Source organism: Loxodonta africana, chromosome 7 (assembly GCF_030014295.1).
Source record: "Loxodonta africana isolate mLoxAfr1 chromosome 7, mLoxAfr1.hap2, whole genome shotgun sequence".
Taxonomy (NCBI): Eukaryota; Metazoa; Chordata; class Mammalia; order Proboscidea; family Elephantidae; genus Loxodonta; species Loxodonta africana.
This window is the reverse complement of record NC_087348.1, coordinates 122448501-122473701: the sequence shown is the minus strand read 5'-3', so window position 1 is coordinate 122473701 and position 25201 is coordinate 122448501. Positions and strand designations below refer to the sequence as shown.

At 39.1% G+C, this 25201-nt stretch overlaps 1 protein-coding gene across 1 annotated transcript; it reads left to right on the top strand.

The window, feature by feature from the left end:
- The first annotated feature begins 236 nt into the window (after positions 1–236).
- Positions 237–12019, top strand: MMP10 (matrix metallopeptidase 10). Its single transcript, XM_003415603.3, has 10 exons — positions 237–338; positions 1115–1359; positions 1458–1606; positions 1732–1857; positions 5066–5230; positions 5421–5565; positions 6446–6579; positions 9016–9175; positions 10058–10161; positions 11237–12019. Exons 1-10 carry the CDS (start codon positions 237–239, stop codon positions 11335–11337), a joined length of 1431 nt encoding a protein of 476 aa, XP_003415651.1. The 3' UTR covers positions 11338–12019.
- Positions 12020–25201: the final 13182 nt, after the last annotated feature.

The following is a 25201-nucleotide window of genomic DNA, read 5'->3' as shown; positions in this document are numbered from 1 at the left end:
TTTCGAAGTTCAAGGTAAATTACTGATAGAGTCTGTATCATCTTCCTGTTGAATTTTGGTGACCCTTTCCGGTTTCATTCACATAAAAAAAAAAAAGAAAGAGCACACACACACCTTAGTCACCAAACACACATGATGATATAAGCCTTGTCGCCCTATATAAGTCCAGCCACTAGCAGGTAGAGAGAGAAGCCAGTAGTCACAGAAGGTGTTTTCCTTTGGTGAAAATGGTGAGAATGAGGCACCTTGTCGTCCTTGCGCTGTTATGTCTGCCAATTTGCTTGGCCTATCCACTGGCTGGGGCAGTGAAGGAGGATTCAAACATGGATCTCGTCCAGGTAATTAATGGTGGGGGCCATGACGCCCCTGGTCAGTCCAAGTGGAGAAACAAGTGTGTTTGTTTCAGCTTGATAATCAGAGGAGGAGGGGATTACAGCCAGACTCAAAGTCAGCTGTAAGCAGAATGATTCGATTGGGGGTTACTATGTTGGGATAACTTAGGATCAGGGAGATTAAAGTGCTAGAAGTGGAAGTCCCTTCATTTTAACAGAAAATGAAAAAGAGGCCCAGGAAGAAGAGATAATTACTTAAGGTCACACAATAAAATATTACAGGCAGCTTCAGGACTAAGTGAAGAGAATAAATGGAAAGCTTCTGAAAAACTGATTTTAGAATTTCCTTAGTTAAAATAATAGCAGGGTGGGGAGAACATGTGAATTTTAGTCTTGCAATGATACCAAGTAATAATGTTTATATCGTTGGTTGTCATGTTTGGACACAAGAATTTGTCCCATTTAGTCTTGACCAGGTTTATATTAACAACGTAAAGTGGAAAAAGTTAGATATGCTCAAAGTATGCATACAGTTATGTTTCTCTTTTTTAAACAGGTTGGATCTAAATTCTCAACTTCAAATTCTTTACTTGGCTAGCAGATTAAATTGCAATGAAATTTAAAACTTAGTACAAAGATAAAATAATGAAATCAGGAGTCTTCATGAAAAATCAAATTAAGTGTGCTGTTTGCTTTGGTTTCAATAAACTAGAGAATAATTAAATTGTGACATTCAGGCAACTGTAAAAATTACCTAAAATCTATGCTTATTTTTTCATAAGCAATATCTGGAAAAATACTATGACCTTGCAAAAGATGTGAAACAGTTTGTAAGAAGAAAGGACAGCAGCCCTATGGTTAGAAAAATTCAAGAAATGCAGAAGTTCCTTGGGTTGGAGGTGACGGGGAAGCTGGACTCCAACACCCTGGAGGTGATGCGCAAGCCCAGATGTGGAGTCCCCGATGTCGGTCAATTCACTACCTTTCCTAGCTCACCAAAGTGGAGGAAGACTCACCTTACTTACAGGTAATTTTTACTTATAGGTTTTCACATAAGATTATAAGATTATACTCTGTAAATTACTGTCACAGGAGAAAATGTTACCTTCTATTTTTCTTTTACAGGATTGTGAATTATACACTGGATCTGCCAAGAGATGCTGTTGATGCCGCCATTGAGAAAGCTCTGAAAGTCTGGGAGGAGGTGACTCCTCTCACATTCTCCAGGAATAAGGAAGGAGAGGCTGACATAATGATCTCCTTTGCTGTTAGAGGTAAATAATAATTATTTTTAAAAATATGAAATATATCCATGTATCAGTTTTTTTTTTTTTTGAAAAAGTTAAAAAGAAATCCTAATTATTCATCTCTCCAATAAAAAAATCATTTTCCCTGTTAGAACATGGGGACTTTTTCCCTTTTGATGGACCTGGAGCCACTGTGGCTCACGCCTATGCACCTGGGCCAGGGATAAATGGAGATGTTCACTTCGATGATGATGAACGATGGACAGAGGATAAAACAGGTGGGTCATAACTCTCTCAAAATGATTTCAGAAATAATGCCCATCTCTATCCAAGATAGATGTATACCTCTGTTTTATTGACTATGCAAAGGCATTTGACTGTGTGAATCATAACAAATTATGGATAACATTGCAAAGAAAGGGAATTCCAGAACACTTAATCGTGCTCATGAGGAACCTGCACATAGGCCAAGAGACAGCCATCAGAACAGGTTAAGGGGATACTGTGTGGTTTAAAATCAGGAAGGGCATGCATCAGGGGTGTATCCTTTCACTGTACTTATTTAATCTGTATGCTGAGCAAATAACCCAAAAAACTTCATGAAGAAGAACATGGCATCAGGATTTGAGGAAGACTCATTAAAAACTTTTGACATGCAGATGACAAATTTTGCTTGTGGAAAGGGAAAAGGGCTCAAAGCACTTACCAATGAAGAGCAAAGACTTCAGCCTTCAGTATGGATTATACCTCAATATAAAGAAGACAAAAATCCTCACAACCGTAATAAGCTCCATCATGATAACTGGAGGAAATATTGAAGTGGCTAAGGTTTTATACTTTACTTGGATCCACAATGAACACCATGGAAGCAACAGTCAAGAAATCAAGCAACATATTGCCTTGGGCAAATCTGCTGCAAAAGATCTCTTGAAAGTGTTGAAAAGCAAAAACATCCCTTTGAGGACTCTGGTGTGCCCAATCCAAGCCATGGTATTTTCAATTGCCTCATATGCATACAAAAGCAGGACAACGATTAAGGAAGACTGAGTAAGAATCGATGCCTTTCAAGTATGGTGTTGGCAAAGAATACTGAATATACCATGGCCTGCCAGAAGAATGAAAAAGTCAGTCTTGGAAGAAGTACAGCTAGAGTGCTCCTTGGCAGTAAAGTTGGTGAGACTTTGTCTCAAGTACTTTGGACATGTTATCAGGAGGGACCAGTCAGTCCCTGGAGAAGGACATCATGCTTGGTAATGTAGAGGGTCAGTGAAAGAGAGGAAGACCCTCAACGAGATGAACTGGCACAGTGGCTGCAACGATGGACTCAGGTGTAGCAAAGATTGTAAGGATTGTACAGGACTGGACAGTGTTTCATTCTGTTGTACATAGTGTCTATGAGTTGGAACTGACTCAACAGCACCTAACACCTATCCCAGAAGAATTTGTTTATCCAGATAGAGCAGTAAATGGAACATCCTAAGTAACTAAAATTTCTAATTAGCTGAGTGGTAACGAGAAGCACTCTTTGTCCTAATCCTTATTGAAGAACTTCATAAAATGTCTGCATTTCTTTCATGCACCACCAGGCACACTATAGTAAGCACCATTCAATTTTACAATAACTAAGTTATTGTCTCTAGCTTAAAAGCTTTTTTTTCTACACTAGTTCTGAGGGGCTTTAGTAAACATAAACAGTGATGAAAATTAACTACACGTTATTATCTTTTTTTGTTTTTTCAAATGGCTTCTGAAGTTTGGAAACTCTCTGTTGAAACAGTTGCTATTTATGAGAGTGATTGAGATCTTTAATTACTGTCTTTATTGAGAAAACAAACCTGATGTTTGAGCTGCATTAAATAGTTTCTTTTATTTGGACAACCCTTCTTTTTTGCAAAATTGCTTGGAGCCTTGGTTAAATAATTTCTATTACTAATGTCAATAAAAATTTTTATAATAGGAAGAAAAGCTGAATCCAGCTATGTTTATGCTTCAGATAACAGTTACGGGGTATGTTTCTATTTTAAACTGAAGACCATGGACATCCAACTGCACCTACTAAAGGGAAAGTTTTTGACAATAAAAAATTATTTGATTATAATGAATAGGAGAAAGAACAACTCAGGCTGAATCTCTGTGGGCTTTAACAGGAAGTTTTGTAGCTTAAGAGTTTGAGAAATAGTCTGGGGTCTTAAAAGCTTGCAAGTGGCCATCTAAGATACAACTATTGGTCTCTACTCATCTGGAGCAAAAAAGAAAAAAGAAAACCAAAGACTCAAAGAAGAAACTAGTCTACACACACAAAAAAAAAAAGCCTGCACAAACCATGGCCTCATGTACTCTGAGACCAGAAGAGCTAGGTGGTGCCCAGCTAGCCATCCTAATCAGGGCTACAACAGATGGAACCTGAGAGAATGGAAGAAAAAATGTGTAATGGAACCTCAAATTCCTTAAAAAAACAGACTTACTGGACTGGTTGAGATTGGGGTTGGAGGGTTCCCTGAGATAATTGCCCTAAGACACTCTTCAAACCTTGAACTGAAACTAACCTGAGGTCACCTTGTAGCTAAGTAACAGATTGGCTCACAAAATAATATCACCATTAAGCACTGTGCTCCCTTAAAAAACCACCTATTTGAGACCAGTCAGCAATTACTTTAAACTAAAGATGAGAATGTAAGGAGGCAGGAAAACTAGATTAATGGAAATGGAACAACCATAATGAAAGTAATGAGAATATTCACACATTGTGAAGAATGTGGAAACCCTGGTGGTATACTGGTTAAGGGCTATGGCTGCTAACCAAAAGTTCAGCAGTTCGAATCCACCAGGCACTCCCTGGAAACTCCATGGGGGCAGTTCTACTCTGTCCTATAGGGTCGCTAAGAGTCAGAATCGACTCGATGGCAAAGGGTTTGGTTGGTTTTTGGTGAAAAATGTAATCAATGTCACTAAACAATTTTGTGTAGAAATTGTTGAATGGGAACATAAACTGCTGTGTAAACCTTCACCCAAAACACAGTAACATATTATTAAAAAAAAAAAAAGAGTTTGAGGAGTAATGTGAATACTGTGATTAATTTCAGCTGAGGTTGTCACAAATGCATGCTACTAAATTTAAAAAATGCCTAACTTATTATTTTTGAGACAAAAGAAGAGTTATCTTTATTGACATGCTTAGTCCCTCCAAAGAAATTCTTTTGGAAACAGTGTTTATCACAGTCAATATAGGAAAAATGGCCTGGTTTTCTTGACCAAGGAGAGGATTAGGGAAGGATATGGTGAAAAACTGTCTTAGACATTGACTTCACATCAACCTTGAAAACACATAGATTTCTGTAAAGTATGTCAATCAATGAATCAACCCATAAGTCAGGAAAAGAGATTGTGTGATTCCAAGGATGGTCTATATAGCTGGCATGCGTTCTGTATGCATATTTATGGAATAAATAGCTGTCAGATGCTGAAGTTTTATGGTTTTTCAAATAGGGACCAATTTATTCCTTGTTGCTGCTCATGAACTCGGCCATTCTCTGGGTCTCTTTCATTCGGCCAACCCTGAAGCTTTGATGTACCCAGTCTACAACCCACTCACAGACCTGGCCCGATTCCACCTTTCTCAAGATGATGTGAATGGCATTCAGTCCCTTTATGGTGAGTGACGCTGGAAAATTAGATGTTGTAACTCTGCAGGAAAACTTTACAATGATGGTCTTCAGGAAACTTGGAAATGCTACATTTACGGTTTCAAATCAAAGCAGCTCTAGAATGCTTGGAAAGCATCGTAGCTGACAAAGCATCACATTTCTCCTAAGGTTTGCATCCTTGAATCTCTTCCCTTTAGGACCTCCCCCTGCCTCCCCTGAGGAACCTGTGGTGCCCACAGAATTCATCCCTCCAGCACCTGAGACACCAGCCATGTGTGACCCTGACTTGTCCTTCGACGCAGTCAGCACTCTCAGGGGAGAAATGCTATTCTTTAAAGGCAGGTGAGACTGGAAAATTGTTTTTTTCCTGTTTTTTCTTTTGATCTACGATGCTCAGAAAGAAAAAAAAAAAAAAACAAGAACTTGACAGATATTTTAAATGAAATGTTTCCTCAGATGAAGTTCTTGTTGCATTTTTAACATCTCCTTAAAATTGTCCAGGTCATTTTTTTACAGACTTACCAAGTATGATTCTTGGCCACTAGAATGTAAACTCCATGAAGGTGGGCAGAGTTATCTGTTTGGTTCACTTTTATATTTCCAGAGCCTGGAATAGGCCTGGCACAGACAGTGAATGTTTAGAATAGGTAAATAATTATTATTTCACTTATCATTAATCATGAATTGCTTCAAAAAATAGTGATGGATCTTAAGAATCAGAGTGGTATCTTTACCTTTGCTAATAAATGCAACTATTTAAATTGATTAATTTTGGAAAAAATAATAAAAACTTATGACAAAATATTCAAACAGCAGCAAAAGATAGAGTTAAAAACAAATCTCTTTCCCATCTCTAAACTACCAGCTCTCCCCGTGTGTATAACCACGCTACCAGTTTCCTTTGTATCTTTCCAGAGATGTTCTATTCCCATACAGATATAAATAGGCATATATTTTTCTACTTCTTTTTTGAAGCATAATAAATGAGTGTACACACTGTTGTAGGCTTTTAGAACTTAAACCAAGCTAAATAATTATGTTGTTAAACATTTTCTGCCATAGATTCCATAACTCTGGAATCATACAGAAGAGGATGGTCCAATACAGACTTAAGAAAAAGGATAAATTAATATTTATTGAAAGCAAGAGAAGAATATGTTCATTTCCCCCCTCAAATATCTGAAGGAGAAAGACATTTTCAATTAGCTTTGATGTATTACAGATATTTTTGGCGCAGAACCCCCTGGAACCCCAAGCCTGAATTTCATTTGATTTCTACATTTTGGCCCTCTCTTCCGTCAGAACTGGATGCTGCATATGAAGTTGAAAGCAAGGACACAGTTTTTCTTTTTAAAGGTAAATATTCTATAAGGGTTTCTAACTTGTGGAAAGAAATCTTATTGCAAAAATTTCATCAGGACATGAGTTTTCTCCACTATATTAAATGTTGTGTGGTTTTTTTGTCTGTTTGTTCCCTTAAAGACCTAGTGCTAATGCTAAAATTACATCTGTACATAGAACATTATAAGCTTTATTTGAAAATATTCAGTGAGGCTTAAATAACATAGCCAGAAACACAAAATACAGCAAATATGTCAATTTATAGCTATGAGGCAATTTCAATTCAAATCCCAATAGATTTTTCCTGGAACTTGACAAGCTGACTTCATCATTTTTGTGGAAGAGCAAAGGGGCTGGAGAAGAATAAGAGGAGGAAACATGCTCTGTTAGATATCAAGACCTTATAAAGCTTTAATAGTTAAGATTATATTGTATCAGGGCAACCAAAAATTCATTGCCATTGATTCTAACCCATAGCGAGCCTTTATGACAGAATAGAAATGCCCCATAGGGTTTCCAAGGAGTGCTTGGTGGATTTGAACTGCCGACCTTCTGGTAGCAAATTCTTAACCACTAGGAAACCCTGCTGGTGTAGTGGTTAAGTGCTACGGCTACTAACCAAAGGGTTGGAAGTTTGAATCCACCAGGCGCTTCTTGGAAACTCTATGGGACAGTTCTACTCTGTCCTATACGGTCACCATGAGTCAGAATCTACTCGACAGCACTGGGTTTGGTTCTTGTTTGTTTTTTTATACCACCTCACAGGTGGCATAAAATTTTCATGGTATTATTTTGTTGTAATTTTAATCATAGCTGAAGTTTTGTTTCAGTCTTCATTCACAACGTTGATTCTTTATGCCTTTCTCTCATATTCGTCATTATCTTGATAAAATATGTGGTAATTTTATAGGTCTTCTCAAAGAGCTACTTTTTGGCTTTTCTATTCTTTCTATTGTATTTTGGTTTTCTATTTAACTGGTTTCTGTCTATATCCTTATTATTGCCTTCTTAAGTCTGATTTTTTTTTTAAGTCTGATATTTATTTACCTAGTAGGTTGCAATTTTTCTTCTTTTTTAATATAAGCACTTAAGCCTGTAAGTATCCATTTCTTCCCAGCTTTTGCTTCATCCCATCTTCAATACTGCAAGTTCTGATATGCAGGACTTTCATTATTGCTCACTTTTAAGTTTTTTTAATTTCCATTTTTTTTTCATTGAATCGTAAGTTATTTGGAGGATTGTTAAATGTAGAACTCTATAGGGATTTCTTGTATTTTTACATTTATTTCTGGCTTAATTTCATTTTGTGAGAATTAAATGAAATGATGTGAAATTGCGTGGTAAATTGTAGAGGGTTATGTAATTGTAAAGCATTGCTACTATTCATTAATTTACCTAACGTTTATGGTGTGCCAGACGCTGTGCTAGTTAGTGGAGATCCTAACTTATTATAAGGGGCTCATATTCTAGAGGAGGAAGCAGAGACGAAGCCATCAGCACACCATCTGATCAATGCTGGGATTGAGGGAAGCCAGGATCCATGGGAGCACAGAGGAACCCAAGGTTCAGCTAAGATCTCTGAGAGGAGATACTGCTTAGGATAAGTCTGGAAAGAGAAGAACTTTGCTGTGTGGAGAGAGGCTGGGCATGCACAAAGTGGAAAGTTCTTCAAGACAAAAGGGACTGTTTATGCAAAAGTAAGGGAGCATCTGGAACTGCTCAGACAAATACAAGTCATTCGGTTCAGGTGCAGCAAGAGAGATACACAACAGATTGGTGTTTTAGCTTAGTTATCCTGGCCAGGGGTGTGAGGAAAGGATTCAGACGAGGGGAGGAAGGAAGGGAAGAAAATAAAGACAGAGAGACTAATTCACTCAAACTTGGGTGGATCCCAGAGGTATTTAGAAGCAGCACAGATTGGACTTGATGACTATGACATATTCAAGAGGAAATATCCAGCAAGCAAGTGACTTGTGGATATGAAACCTGGGAGAAAAGTCAAGGTTAGAAATTTAGATTAAGAAATCATCAACAATTACAAGAAAAAACAAGGACTGGTAACTATAATTTACGGACAATAAACTTAAGACACATAAAGGTCTTCTCATTGATTCATTCAAGGAATATTTATTAAAAATCTCCTATAAACTGGGCATTGGCTTAAAAAAAACCCAATCCCGTTGCCATCGAGTTGATTTCAACTCACAGTGACCCTATAGGTCAAAGTAGAACTGCCCTATAGGGTTTCCAAGGAGAACCTGGTAGATTCAAACTGCCGACCTTTTAGTTAGCAGCCGTAGCTCTTAACCACTATGGCACCAGGATCTCTGGGCATTGGTTTGGTGGTTGGAATTAAAATCAAGATTTCATTTTTACCACAGTAATGCACTAAAGCCATTTCTAAAACCCAAAAGGCGTCATTAAAATTTCTTGGGTTTGTTTTTTCAATAGGAGATAAGTTCTGGGCCACAAGAGGAAATGAGATACAAGCAGGCTACCCAAAAGGCATCCATACCCTGGGCTTTCCTCCAACTGTAAGGAAAATTGATGCAGCCATTTCTGATAAGGGAAAGAAGAAAACGTACTTCTTCATAGAGGACAAATACTGGAGGTAAGGATGAAATAGGAATGACTTTGTAGCCTGATTAGGGAAATTATTTTCTTTCTCTAAGGAAAACCCCCAGCCCTACCCTCTAACTTCCTCTAACCTCAAACTTTCTGATTGTGATGAAGACAATTAATAGTTGATCGACTTCCTCGATATAACAAAGGGCTCTCAGAAAGGCTGATCATTGGATCATGTACCCAGGCACCAAAATACAGCAGAAGATGCCAACTAAGTCCAGACTGCAGGCCAAAGTCACATTTGTTTCTCATTCTGCTGCCAGTCACCATGAAGCTACCATAGGAAGCCCAGTTGTGGCAGGCTCTGAAGAAAAGGTCTCCAGGGGCCCAGTGTGGTAGAGAACCAGAAGTTTTTTTTTTTTTTTAGCAAATAATTTAATTCACTTTGTATCCTGTGTGTATATAGTCCTCACGTATTTGTGGCAAAAAAGGACTTGGGTCTTCTGTGTTCAGGCTTAGAAAACTGACTTCAGACATATGTATGGAACTCTACAGTAGCATGATGTCTCTGTCTCTAGGGAAAATATTGTTTTAGGTGTGAGCTTGTAACCCAAAGAAAATCATAATTTTTGTAGCCCATTGTACTACTTCAGAAGCCCTGGTGGCACAGTGTTTAAGAACTTGCTGCTAACCAAAAGCTCAACAGTTTGAATCCACCAGCTGCTCCTTGGAAACCCTATGGGGCAGTTCTACTCTGTCCTATAGGATCGCTATGAGTAGGAATCGACTAGACGGCAACGGGTTTGGTTTTGGGTTTTGTGTACTACTTGATAAGTTTATGCAGGATTCCATACTGGAACTTTAACATTACATCATACCATTGTGTAGAGGTTCTACACAATGCTGAGTTGTATTTCTTTTGGTACAGATTTGATGAAAATAGCCAGTCCATGGAGCAAGGCTTCCCCAGGCTAATAGCTGACGACTTCCCAGGAATTAAGCCAAAGGTCGATGCTGTATTACAGGCATTTGGTAAGAGGACACTTGTTTTGTTGTCAGTGGGGGCATGTGTGGGGATTTTATGGCATTAAGATGAAGTGAAAAGCGAAAACAATTTTCAAATCAGTTTTACATTCTTTCATTCCAAACTCCAGAAGATTTATGCAGGATGGACTTAAATTTTATTTGTTCTGAATTTTCCATATAATTTCTCCAAGTCACTGTTTCAGACCTGCATATAAAATCAAAGGATTATCCCTCGCGTTATAGCCATTCTCTTGTATGAATAGTGGTGTAAAAAAATACAGCCAAGTGTGAGTCAAGTTTAATACTGGTTGGCTGTCTTTCACCTCTATCGATTTCTGTTGCCCTTTCCTATCTCTTCGCGAGGGACTTTCTCTGGCCTTCTGTTACAGTATGCAATTGTCTACAATGGTAGTCATCCCCCTGTATGCTCAAAATAGACAAAATGTGATTCTTGGTAATGGCCAGATGGGAAAGAAAAATTTGTTGTTGCTTTCTCTGAAAAAAATTTGGAAGGAGATGCCAAGGCTTGACCATCATAATGCCCATGGAGCTGATAATCTTATTACTAAGATATCTGGACCAAAATGTAGGCAAAGCAGGAAATTGACCTCTGGTATATTTTAATGCTGATTTAATTCTCTTGGATTCAATTGCTTTCCAAGCTGCGATTTAGGACTGGTAGAGGAGGAAGGGATTAGAATAAAAAGAAAAATAAACCAGGGTTTTAAAATATTATATAAATTTTATCTATTTGGAGACAGTATAATCTAATGTTTTATAGCACTGGCTTTGAAGTCAGACAGAGACAAGATTGAGTCCTCTTTTAATCTTTCATTAGTGGAATTACCTTGGAAAAAATCACAGGGCCTTCCTGGTTTTCAGGTTTTTTCCCTTATTAGTAACACTTTTCACTTTATTTGTAAGGATAAATGGATAAAGCATGTAAAATACTTAGTGCAGCAAAGAGCAACCACTTAATAAATGCCACCCATTATTAGCTTGCTCTTTTTCTGAGTTATACACGTTGCAAACTTGATTTGCTTGAAGAATGTCTCATGATTTTCCTCATCTATATTTGCAGGATTTTTTTATTTCTTCAGTGGATCATCACAGTTTGAGTTTGACCCTAATGCCAAGATGGTGAAACATATATTAAAGAGTAACAGCTGGTTACAATGCTAGGCAAGATATAGAGAGGACAAGACATAGACACTATAAATTAATCCATTATTCACCTAATTTATTATGGGTCAAAATCATTCATCGCTCCCAAATGTGCAGTGGCCGAAGATGATGAGACTTGACCCTAGGATTTGGATGGATATCTTCCCGTGTTGTGAAGCACTGATCTGAACTGCTTCAGTTGCTCTTGGAATACATTGAATTGAAGTAGAAAATACTCATGTGCAGCTGGCAAGAGAATGTATTGGTGTTGTATTTATTATTTAATAAATTTTTTACTTGTGGCATGTTGCTTCCTTCCTAGAATAACTTTTCACTACACTGACCACACTGTGAACTGAGCTTTTGACAGATCCTCTGCTGGTAGACGTAGCAAGATCACACATTCCATGGATGGGACATATGGCTGTCACTTGCCCTTTCCCACCCTTTCCACAATAGGATTTTATTTTTTACCTCCTAGATATAGTGAGTGTTTTTCACACACCTAATGAAGAAAGAGTAATTTCGATAGTTGTCCTGTAGGGCTGGTTCTGGGCAAAATTAGGAAATAGAATTCTCTAATGTTGGAGCTTAGAAACCTATCGAATTATCTAGTGCATTTCATCATTTTATAAGTGGTGAAACAAACCTGTTTTGGAGTCCAGTTGCCTCATTTTTAACCCAAGTGTTTCTTCCATGGTTCTCCCTTCCCTGACCTGGCAACCAAATTTCTCATGTCTTCCTCACCTTTTCATTAAAGTAGTCTCTTGTTACCATTTTGTACCTGGCAATTTCTGGTAAATGAAAGAGTTCATGTGCAAATGTCAATCCTATGACAGGATTATCACCAATAAGTTATACATCTGACATCAGAGTTTATAGAAGCTTGCTCTTTCTTTTATTAATTCACTTAAATACCAGGCACTGTCATAGATGCTAGTGAGGAAAGCACATCAACCCAGCCTCGCTGAGATTTGTCTGGTGGGAGAAAGAAATTAAACAAAAAAGAACACAAATTAATAGGTAATTACAAATCATAAACATGATATTAAATGACAGAGCAGCAAAGAGGAATAATCTTGTATGGAGGCTAAATGTTAAAGATTGAGGGGACAATAATGGGGAAAAAAGTGTTTAAATTAACCAGGTGGATGGGGGAGGAGGAGATAGAAAATTCTAGAAAGAAAAAACAGAAAACAGTGTAGAGGCCCAGAGGTAAACATATCTTGGCATATACAAGAAACTGGAAGAAGGCCATTTGATTGGAGATTAGTAAGTGGGGTACCTGATTAGTGTGGCTTTGGAGTAAGATGATGTTAGACAGCTAGGCAGAATCCAATCATTCAAGGTCTTTCAGATGGAATAAAAAGCTATAGGCCATTAGATAAAGATGTCTGGAACTCAAAACAGAGTAGATAAACTTGTGGAAGTTTGGGGCATCAGCCAAGTCACGGGAGTAGATGAGGATATATGGGGAGGCAGCAGAGACAAGAGAAGATGGTTCAGGACTGAACCCTGTGAAAATGATGTGTCGGTCACACAAGGCCAGGTTATGGCTGCAGTAATGAACAACCTCCAAATTTCAGTGGCTTAATACTAAAAGACCGTCGTGGTATTCAGTTGTGTTTTAGTTATCTAGTGCTGCCATAACAGAAATACCACAAGTGGATGGCTTCAACAAACAAGACATAGGAAAATTATGTCAATCACAAAATGGAGGACAACCACACAATACTGGGAATCATGGCTTAATCAAGTTGACATATATTTTGAGGGGGACACAATTCAATCCATAACAAGTTGGCATCTCTATTCCAAGTTGCTCTCACTTCCACATGCAGGCTGATGGAACAGCTACCAATTTGAGCTCTGTTCTTCACTGTGGCAGAAGAAGATTGGTAAATTGCACACTGATTCCTAAAGCTTCGTCTGTATATAACAAACATCATCCCGTCTACATGTCATTGACCAAAGAAAATTACATTGCATCTCCTAACTTCAAAGATGGGCAAGTCATATCTTGTTATGGATCTAGGAGGAGAATCAGAAATATGTATTAGATAGAATTTATCATAACTGCAAAGGGTTTTTTTCTTGAAAACAAAACTTTTCTTTATTTTAAGTATTTTACATTAGCCTTTGAATTAGAAGTATATGCAAATAACCTAAAATCCAGAAGGAAGGAAACATTATTTATTTCATAAAAAGTTTTTCTCCCTCCCATCTCATCCCAATCATTCAGTTCTCTTTCCTAGAGAGGTAATGATGGCTATTAATTTCTTGTGATTCTTTCCATCTACTCTATGTACTTATGAGCATGTCTATGAAGTCTTTTTTTTTTTTTTAACCCAAAGTGTAGCATACTTTACATACTATTCCATACTTCACTCTTTCTCACTTAATATATCTTGGAGAACGTTCCATAGCAGTAACAGAGAGCTGCCTCACTCTATTAAATAACTACATAGTTAATATATGAATTCATAATTTATTTAACCAATCCCTTATTAACACAATTTTTGTTTGTCCTTAAAATTTTGTTTAAAAAAACTGGTTCTATAATTAACATCCTTTTACATATGTCATTTCAAATGTGTGAGCGTATCTGTTGAAAAACTGCTCAACAGATACTTTCTCAAGGCTACTCTCCCTTCCCTGATCTCCAAGCTGCTTCCTAGGTGATCTGGAAGAGTTCTACCTCCTAATGTGGTTCTCCATTATACCATCTTAATCCTTCGTTTCTTCACTCACTTCACCCCTCCTTCCACCTCCTTCTGCTGGAGAAGTATTGAGTTCATTGAGTTTTTTGCCTGTTTGGTCCTATTAGATTCAACAAAATTAAATGGAATCCTTTACTTATGGACAGAAGCCTCCTAGTTCCCCTGAAGGTAGGGGAAATCTGACTCTTATGGTTCTACCAATTCCTCAATATTATCTGACCACCCCACAGTTATTGCTTCTTCAGTACTCCCTGGTTCCAATAACAGCATCACCTTCTTACATCTCTTAGTACTGAAACCTCAGTTATCTTGACTTCTTTATTTTGCTCGCAGGCCACACTCCTTCAGTTGCCATATCCTGTGGATTCTGCCTGTGCCATGTCTAGAGAGGGCAAAATAAAGGGCTACCTTTCAGAGGAATGGCAGAGTGGACAGGAGGAGGTACACAAAAGAGATGTTACTTGATCCTTGTAATTTTCTAACAATATGCCTGTGCTCACATTGCCTACGTTTGTCACCAACCTTCACCTTCTTCTTTACCTATGGAAAGCCAGATCATTTTCTACCTCGCTTATGATTTTTTTTTTTATGATATCTTTGCACATAAGATTAACTTCTGAAACAGATTTGGCAAGCCTTGGAATTGATCTTGGCATGACCCACTTCTTACAGCAGAACTTGTTGAATCAAAATCTGTTCAGAATCAGGGACTGGGGCAGGGCACCAGTCAAGAAACTATCCCAGGTGCACGTGCTGACAAAGAGTTACAAGCAATAGACAAAGCACATATCCAAAAGGGGTATAAACCAGAGTCCAGTCATCATCTAGTCAAGCAGATGGGGTCTAAAGATGAGTCAGTGGAGATCCCAGTAGGTGGGAGGAACACAGAGAACGATTTGAGGTCAGACTTACTGGGAATTCCAGGCAGGAAGGCAAGCAGCAGTCACTTGGGAGGCTGGATACCACTGGTTAGCAGGGCCCCAACCCCTAATTCAAGAACAAAGCCCCAGGTAACAAGGCAAGGCAGAGGTGGGGTAGCTTAAATTTGAGGAAGAGACAAGTCATAGCTTGTCTAGTATCAGAGTAAGAATCTCTGAGCAGGGACTACAACAGAAGACAAGTTACCCAAATTATAGGCAAGAACTATTGAACAAGACATGAAACAAGACCAGCAAGACCAGAAGGGCAAGACCAGCACTAACGTAAATTGATGAGGATCCTAAGAAAGAAGTACAGTGAATGTTTCAATGCTCCCTACCCCTGCTAGTTCTGGTTTTGGGAATTGGGAGTATGTGCGCATCTGCAGGAGAGGATCAAGTGGCTCTAACTTTGGGAAGATAAAAGGATGCTGAAGTTGCAAACAAGCTGGGACTTGTCAGTAAATGGCCATAGAACAGTGGTAGTGAGACAGAAATGGAAGTGAATACAACCTGAGTGAGCCTGGAAGTGAATTCTTCACCAGTCAAGGCTCCAAATGAGAATGCAGCCCAGCTAACACTTTAATTGCAACTTTGTGAGACCCTATGTGGAGCACTCATCTAAGCCATGCCAAATGCCCAACCCACAGAAACTGAGATAATAAATGTGTGTTGTTGTAAGCCTTTAAGTTTATGATAATTGGTTACGCAGCAATAGATATCTAATACAGTGCATGAACTCCTTATGTGGAGTCACAGCCACATAGCAATTATCCAGAAAATTCAGGCCAAAATCCAGTTCTACCAAAGAAAATCTGTAGGCTGAAATGTCCTGCACTCCTTTGGAGCTCACAACCTGGCGATGATATCCTTGACACAGAGAGACACATGGCTTTTTCTAGAACGAGCACTAAGGCAAAATTTGAAGTAGGGAAAATTGGTCATCGATGTCCTCACTTGATCTGAGGTATCTTTCTCTTTCTGAATTTCAGTCACCTTTCTTACCCAGGCACCAAGCAGCAGTAGGATAGAGCATTTGCATATTATAAAATTGTGAACAATAACAGGTTTTGTATGCATGAGTTATAAATGAGTTACAAATGTCCCTTTCTTGCTATTAACAAGCATTAGGGTACTGTGCTGCATATGTGTGTAAGAGACAGAGAAATAGCAGAGTCAGAGCAAAACATACACGCACAAAAAGAGAGACAGAGGGAAGGGAAAAGGTGACATGGTAGTGGTAAGATTTGGCCTTGGAAGAAACGTGTGAACCACATTTGAAATACAGGAAGATGATCCAGCTATGAGCAGACCTAAGAAGGGGAAGCCCATGAATTGGTGGAGGCAGAAGGAGGAATGAAGCAGGAAAGGATTAAGATGATATAATGCAGAATCATATTAGGAGGTTGAACAGGACCAGGTCACCTCGGAAGCAGCTGGTAGATTAGGGACAGAACAGCCTTGAGGGCAGTTTCATCCTAAATCCTGAAGTGAGGTGGAAAACCTTGAAGGAGGGTCTTAAATGCCTTAATGACCAGGAAGAGAGGGAACTTCACTCTGTCTCTTCCACTCCTTTACTCATTAATCAATTCACTTGTTTAACAGATATTCACCGAATGTCTATAGTGTAGCAGGTACAGTGCTAGAGCTTTACAGACAGGACTCCACTCTCAGAGAGCCTATATTATCCAGAGGAAGACAGACAAGTGAGCAGTGTACGGATATGGATACAGGGTACTATGACCATAATGGGAAAGCACTCAGAGCTGTGGGACCACCCAGGAGAAGATCCAGCCCTAATAATGAAGGCCAGGGGAGGCTTCCAAGAGGAGCAAGCATCTAAGTAGATAACAAAGGTCAAGAGCTTAGGAGACAAAGGGGAGTGAGGTAGTCTGATAGAGGGAAACTAGAGTATTGGAGGGTGTTGGTTACTCCTCCTCTGAAAGCAGTATTCTCAAACCTTCTGTAGTGAAGGACCATTTCTGTTTCCATTACTTCTGAGAAATACAATAGAAAAGCAATTACTAGGAAATGAAGTGACAAAGACATTTTAGAAATGCCCAGTTTTAAAATTATTTTATTTAATATTAAAATTACTTTCAAGCTGCTGTAAGAACCTCCAAGCACATAGTCTCCATTTGTGCTCTTATTTCATTATAGAATGGCAGCAAACAGTTCAAGGAGCAGCACAGAGCACACTTTGAGAAGCAGTGGCCTGCAGTATGCATAGTAGGATTTCCATTACAGACAGGCTAAAAATAATCAAGGGGGAAGAAAAGAATTAGAGAATTGTACTTCTAGAAGCACTTTCTGAGTATAGCTAGCATTGAGACTGCTGAAACCCAGGTCTAGAAATTAATCACACTCCTGGCTGAATTGCAACAATTAAGCCTTCACCACACCCAACTGCTGACACCACGGCTAATGTTTTGATAGTGACAGTGGGATCCCAGTCACTAGAACAAGAAGACTTGGGGAAAGCTGGATGGATGAGCTAGAGAAAACTAACCATCACTGTCCACTCCCTCTTCAAAGTACTTTTATTATTGGGTACTATGTGAGCCCTTTAATTACTTACAGGACACCAGCTGCCATGGAGTGGATTCTAACTCCTGGCGACCCTATATGTGTCAGGATAGAACTGTGCTTCTCAGATTTTTCAGTCACTGATTTTTCAGAAGTAGATTACTGAGCCTTTCTTCCAAGGCACCTCCGGGTGGACTCGAACCTCTAATATTTGGTTAGCAGCCAAGCACATTAGGGTTAGCTGAGCGCCACCCGGGAACTCCAGTTACTTACGTTAAACCCCCTTTAACGCAGTTTGGGATTTCCCGGGTGATGTAAATGGTTGATACATTCAGCTTAGAAGAAAGGTGTGGCTATCTACTTCCAAACAGCTATTGAGAACACAAATCAGCCATATGGAACAAATTCTACTCTGACATACATGGGAACTGCGATGAGTCAGAATTGACTAGGTGGAAAATAGTACTTCAGTTTGACTTCCCAATAAATAATCTCTGATTTTTTTTTAATTAAATAAAAACAAACAAACTACAAAAGTCCTCCCCCATGCCCTCTCGCTCTTGTTTACCAACCACCATCTTGCATTTCAAGAATTAGCTCAGGGGCTACTTTCTCTGTGACTTCCTACCTGATTCTCCTAGCCTGTGTTGAATGTCACATCTAAAAAAAAAAAAAAATCCCAAAATACTTATCATGCTGTATTATAACTGTTCTCTCAAATTTACCCCATGTTAGACTGCAACCACCTTAGCTTTTTCAGTAACTCAGTCAGGTGCATAATCATTGGTATGAAGTAGGTGCTCAACAAATGGTTGTTGATTGACTGATGGAATGACTGAATAGATCACTAAGTCTATGAAGGAAGTAATGTTTGACCTACAGCAAAGAATGAGTCAGAGCTGTGAGAGAGGAAGAGAGTTCCAAGTAAAAGGAACCACACAAGCAATGGCGTGGAGGTGTTAGATAACAGGTTTGGGGAATCCCAAACCAACGTTTTGTTAGAGTCAAGAAAAAGGTATGTGCTTGTGATGTATATTTTGGAGAGAATTGTGAAGCATTCAAACTTGTCAACTTAAAATTAAGAGCATGACATTTCATTCAATGAATGAAACATTTAAGTAAACTATCTCCACAAAGCTCATGTCTGACTTTAATTTGTGCGTTTAATCATTCATTTGCCACATTCATGCATTCAGCAATCATTTGATCACAGATCAAATCCTTTTTTTTCTAGTTTATTTTATTTTTATTGTTGTTGAGAATACACACAGCAGAACATACACCAATTCAACAATTTCTACAGGTACAATTCAGTAACATTGATTATATTCTTCAAGTTATGCAACCATTCTCACCCTTATTTTCCAAGTTCTTCCTCCGCCATTAACATAAACTTACTGCCCTCCAAGTTTCCTATCTAATCTTTTGAGTTGCTGATGTCATTTTGATTCCATATAAATAGATCTTAAAAGAGCACAGTGCTCAAGGCTGACATTCTTTATCAGTTAAGCTAAAATATTGTTTGGTTTTAAAAAGACTTGAGGGGATATTTTCATTTCAAAGTTAAAAGAATATCTCGGGGCAATAGTTTCAGGGACTTTTCCAGCCTCCATGGCTCCAGAAAATCTGGAAACCATGAGAATTTAAAATTCTATTTTCCATTTTCCCCCTTTTGATCAAGGTTCTTTTACAGAATATTTGATCAAAATGTTCGGTAATGTTAGCTGGGCACCATCCAATTCTTCTCGTCTCATGACAAAGGAGGCAATTGTTCATGGAGGCAATTAGCCACACATTCCATTTCCTTCTCCAGTTAATGACTCTCTTTTTTCCTCTATTGATCCAGGCAAACAGAGACTAATGGTTGTAACTTGAATGGCAACTTGCAGGGTTTTAAGACCCTAGGCACTATGTAGTGAACTAGGAGGTAGAATGGAAGTACTAAACATGTTATTAGGCCAGTTGACTGGGATATCCCATGACACCATGGCCCTAAACTACCAAACCAGTGAACCAAATCCCTTGAGGTTTTGATTGTACGTAAGCTGCCTCAGCAGCTACTCTCCCTTTCTTTGTCATTGTTGTAAATATATTACACGATTTTTGCCAATTCAACCTTTTACAGGTGTACAGCTTATTGACAGCAGTTATGTTAATTGGCTGTTCATTCTTATCCTTAACCAATGCAACTTTTCCATCACCATAAACCTAAACTCAGTACTCCATAAGTAATGATACCACCTTTCCCCCACCCCTGGTAACCACTCAGAAATTTTGGTCTCTATTTATTTGCCTGTTCTTGTGTTTTTATACAAGTGAGGTCACGTCATGTTTGTCCTTTTGTAATTGACTTATTTCACTCAACATAATGTCTTCAAGTTCTATCCATATTGTAGCATGTATCAAGATTTCATTTCTCTTATTGGCTAAGTAGTATTCCATTGTATGTACGTACCACATTTTGCTTATCTGTTTTTTTTTTTATTCGCATTTAGGTTGTTTCTACCTTTTGGCTATTGTGAATAGTGCTGCAGTGAACAAAGGTGTACAAGTCTCCTTTTAAGTCTCTGCTTTCAAGTCTTTTGAATAAATACCTAGGATATATGGTAGTTCCATTTTTAGTTTTTTGAGGAATCACCACACTGTTTTCTACAGAGGTTGTACCATTTTGCGTTTCCACCAACAGTAGATAATAAGGGTTACGGTTTCCCGACATCCTCATCAACATTTGTTATTTATTTATTTATTTTTTAATCTTAGTCATCCTAGTGGGAGTGAAATGAAATCTTATCATGGTTCGGATTTGCATCTCTCTGATGGCTAATGATGTTATGTGTTCTGGTGGCCATTTGAATTCAAATCCATTTCTTAAACAGGAAAAGTGTTAATTAAAATTTAAGTACTCAGCTAACAAGTACAGCAAAGTATTATATGCATATTACGTTTTTTCAGCAACTTCAGAGTTGTTGTTAGTTGCCTTCGAGTCAATTCCAACTCATGGTGACCCCATGTGTGAAAAGTAGAACTGGGTTTTCAAGGCTATGACCTTTTGGAAGCAAATTGCCAGGTCTCTGGGTGGGTGGGTTTGAACTGCCAGCCATTCATCTGTTAGTCAAGTGCTTAACCATGTGCGCCATCCAGGGATTATCCTAACTTCAGAGTAGACAAACATTTTTTCGGTAAGCTAGCCGAGGGTGGGGGATGACCTGGTCTCCCAAAGATTTAATTAAGGAAGATCCCTTGTTGTTCCTACCTAACAACAAATCACTCCAAAACTTAGTGGCTTAGAACAGCAATCCCTTTTGGTTCTGTGGGGTGACAACTTAGAGCTGTGCAGTTCTTGCTCAGTATCTTTCATGTGGTTGCAGTCAGACAGTTACTGGGACTGGAATCATTAAAAGCTTCTTCATTCGCATGCCTGTCACCTGGGCAGGAATGGGTGAAGCAGTCTGACCCCACTCTCTCCCTTCTCCGGATGGCTATCTTGGGCTTCCACATAGCATGTTGCCTCAGGAAAGTCAGAATTCTTACATAGTGGCTCAGGGCTCCAAAGCAAGTGTTCTAAGAGAAAGGCTGCTAATCTCTAAAGGTACTACATCACTTTTGCCTGTTACTAATGGTCAAAGCAGTCACAGAATCTACCCAGATTCAAGAGGAAAGGACATAGATATACCTAACCTGTCAAGGGCAGGAGGTGGGAGGCCATTTTTAATCTGCCATAGAGACACTTGAGGATCCATAGCCAGTTGTCATCGAGTGAACTCTGGCTCTTGGTGACCCCACATGCGTCAGAGTAGAACTGTGCTCCATGAGCTTTTCAACGGCTGATTTTTCAGAAGTATATCACCAGGACTTTCTTCCAAGGCACTATGGGTGGACTCAAACCCCCAACTTTTCGGTTAGCAGCTGCACACATTAACCATTTGTACTACCCAAGAGCTCCTAAGGATCCATACAAACTATTTAATCCCTGTAGCATCAGTAGTAAACACAGCTCTCTGGGGAATGTCTTCTCTGGAGTATGAAAGTGGCAAGTGATAAACCAGTTGATACTTGGAAGCTAATTTATAGTGATTATATGTATCAGTAAAGCTTCCCTAACAAGAATAACAGAGTGTTAACCACCCATCTGTAAGTTTATCATACTGTGGTGGCTTGCATGTTGCTATGATGCTGGAAGCTATGCTACCAGTATTTCAAATACCAAAAGGGCCGCCTGTTACGGTGGACAGATTTCAAAGGAGCTTCCAGACTAAGACAGCCTGGTGATCTATTTCTGAAAATTAGCCAGTGAAAGCTCTATGGATCGCAACAGAATATTGTCCAATTTAGTCCTTGAAGATGAGCCCTCTAGGTTGGAAGACACTCAAAATTCACAGTAGCCGCATCAATGGACTCAAGTATACCACTGATTGTGAAAATCGAGCGGGTCTAGACCACATTTTGTTCTGTTGAACATTAAGTTGCCATGAGTCAGAGCCAATTCAAAGGCAGTTACAACAAACCACATTGTCATTAGCTAGACCCATGGTTATGCATGATACATGACTTTAGGGCCTGATTTATGTGTCTTGGAAATATGCCATCTTAGCAATTATTTTCAGAATAATGTCTAGTTCATGGTGATGATGATGATGCAGGAGCACCTGATGACATGCCTATCTCTTGGACAAAACTCCCAAATTTGATAAGGAGATGATTCAATGTTTAAAATGTGAATCCAGCAGAAAATAGTTTCTTTTCTTTGTTTTACCTCATTGCACAACAATTTTCTCAAGAGTCGTTTTTCCTTTAAGAAGTTAAAATCCGCTTCAAATGATCTTACCCTGTCTCTTGAATCATTGTCCCCATTGTTTTTCTTTCTAAGAAATAAAACAACTTAGTATTTCTGGATCTCGCTTTTCCCATTTCCTATGTGAGAAGGTCAAACGAGGTTTTTAAAAAAAGACATCGTGGTGGAGCCAAGATGGCGGAATAGACACACGCTTCCGTCGACCCCTCTTTATAACAAAGACCCAAAAAAAAAACAAGTGAAACGAGTATATTTGTGACAAGCTGGGAGCCCTGAGCATCAAAGGCAAGCTTAGACAATGAAAGGAGGGGCAGGGGGAGGAAGAGGCCATTCAGAAGTGGAGAGGAGTTACTGGACCTGAATCACAGGGAGTCCTCAGGCACCATTCCCAGAGCGGTGGCAGTGGTGGCGGGCTGGTACTAACGTTCGGCCACAGTTTTCTCAGAGAGAAGCAGCCAGCCACGCAGCCCACTCACACCTCTGGAACCTGAGCAGAAGGGCTCTCTCAGCAAAAGCTAAGTACTTGTGTATATTTTACCTTGCCCCCCCCCGCCCCCGCCAACCCCCAAATGGCTTCAGTGGCTGCAGCCCTGGGCCTGAGATAGACCCTGGTGAGCACCTAGAGCCATCCTCCTGGCCTTGGGGAAGGAAAAAATTTGCAACTGGGGGGGAAAAGATAATTTGCTAGCTCCATTAACCGGGGGAGCTCAGAACAGAAGCAGCTCCTGTCCAGGCATAAACCATCCATGAACCTTGAGCACCTTTCCCTTCTGCATGGACCTGTGTGGGCCTATTTCAGGAGAATAGGCCCTTGCTGGCAAACTCCAACCATTTCAGCTGTGCTTTGGAGAGGTGGGTTTTGACGTTTGGCATTGTTTTGCCTATTAAACAAGGTCCTCACCTACCCACATCAGGGACCTAAGGACTGGTAGCTCCACTCAGGTCACCCAGCCACCCGTGACAGGGGTCCAAAGATAACTAGTAACTCCCAGTCCTTACAACCAAAAACTTTGAGTGCCGATGGCCCCTCTGCAGAACCCACCCACCAGCACACTGTAGGGAACAGAGATGTGTTTTTCTCAGAGACACTTGGGGGTCAGTTCTCAGCCCCCTGCCTTGTTCAGAGCTTGACCCCCTGCTGCAATCAGATACTGGTATATACACCAATCACCCCTGCCCCTCTAAGAATGTAAGACAGAGCCTGTACCACACACTTGATATCAGCTACCTGGAAACCTGAGCTGAATTCATACAAGAAAACCAAATGGACTCCTAGACTGATACACCCGATAACTGCTCTAGCCAGCTGTGGATAGGACACCAGAGCTCCAAAGGCAAAAATAATCAAGTTAGCTCACTCAAGCAACCCATAGGGCTACACCAAAACAAGACAAATCAAGCAGCTATGACACAGTAAGCAAGCATAAACTAATACAATAACTTATACATGGCTCAGAGACAACAGTTGATATCAAGCCACATAAAGAAACAGACCATGATCGCCTCAAAGGCTCTCAGAACAAAGAATTCAGGGATCTTCTAGATGAAAGTGCATTCCTGGAATTATGAGATGCAGAATACAAAAGTTTAATATACAGAGCCCTTCAAGGCATCAGGTATGAAATGAGGCAATACACAGAACAAGCCAAGGAACACACAGATAAAGCAACTGAAGAAGTTAGAAAGATCATTCAGGAACATAATGAAAAGTTTAATAAGCTGGGGAAATTCATAGACAGGCAGCAATCAGAAATTCAGAAGATTAACAATAAAATTACAGAATTAGATAACTCAATAGAAAGTCAGAGGAGCAGAATTGAGCAAGCAGGAGCTAGAATTTCTGAACTCAAAGATAAATCACTTGGCACTAAAATATTTGAAGAAAAATCAGATGAAATAATTTTAAAAAAAGAAGAAACCTTAAGAATCATGTGGGACTCTATCAAGAGAAATAACCTACGAGTGATTGGAGTACCAGAACAGGGAGGGATAACAGAAAATACAGAGAAAATTGTTGAAGATTTGTTGACAGAAAACTTCCCTGATATCGTGAAAGATGAGAAGATATCTATCCAAGACGCTCATCGAACTCCAAATAAAACTCCATCTTAAAAAAAAGTCACCAAGATGTATTATAATCAAGCTTGCCAAAACCAAAGATAAAGAGAGAATTATAAGAGCAGCGAGGGATAAAAGAAAAGTCACCTACAAAGGAGAGCCAATAAAAACAAGCTTGGACTACTCGGCAGAAACCATGCAGGCAAGAAGTCAATGGGATGACATATTTAAAAAATAGAAGGAAAAAAATTGCCTGCCAAGATTCCTATACCCATCAAAACTGTTTCTTAAATAAGAAGGTGAAATTAAGACATTTCCATATAAACACAAGTTGAGGGAATTTGTAAAAACCAAACCAAAACTACAAGAAATGCTAAAGGGAGTTCTTTGGTTAGAAAATCAATATCAGGTATCAACCCAAGACTAGAACACTGGGCAGAGCAACCAGAAGTCAACCCAGACAGGGAAATCCAAGAAAAAAGCAAAGTTAAAAAAAAAAAAAAAAAGCCCAACAGAGGGTAACGGCGATGTTATTATATAAAAGGAGACAACATTAAAATAATAAAGAGGGACTAAGGAATGTAATCATACATATTCCATGTGGAGAGGAACATACGGTGATACGAAGAAATAAAAGTTAGTTTTAAATTTAGAAAAATAGGGGTAAATAAGACAAACTATCCGACTCATCAAAATAAAATACAAGGGAAAAATACAGACTCAGCAGAAACAAAATCAACAACAACAAATATGAGGAAATGACAGGATATAAAGATAATCTACTCAGCACATAAAATCAAGTGGGAAAAAGAACCTGTCGACACACAAAAAAAGACATCAAATGATAGCACGAAATTCATACCTATCCA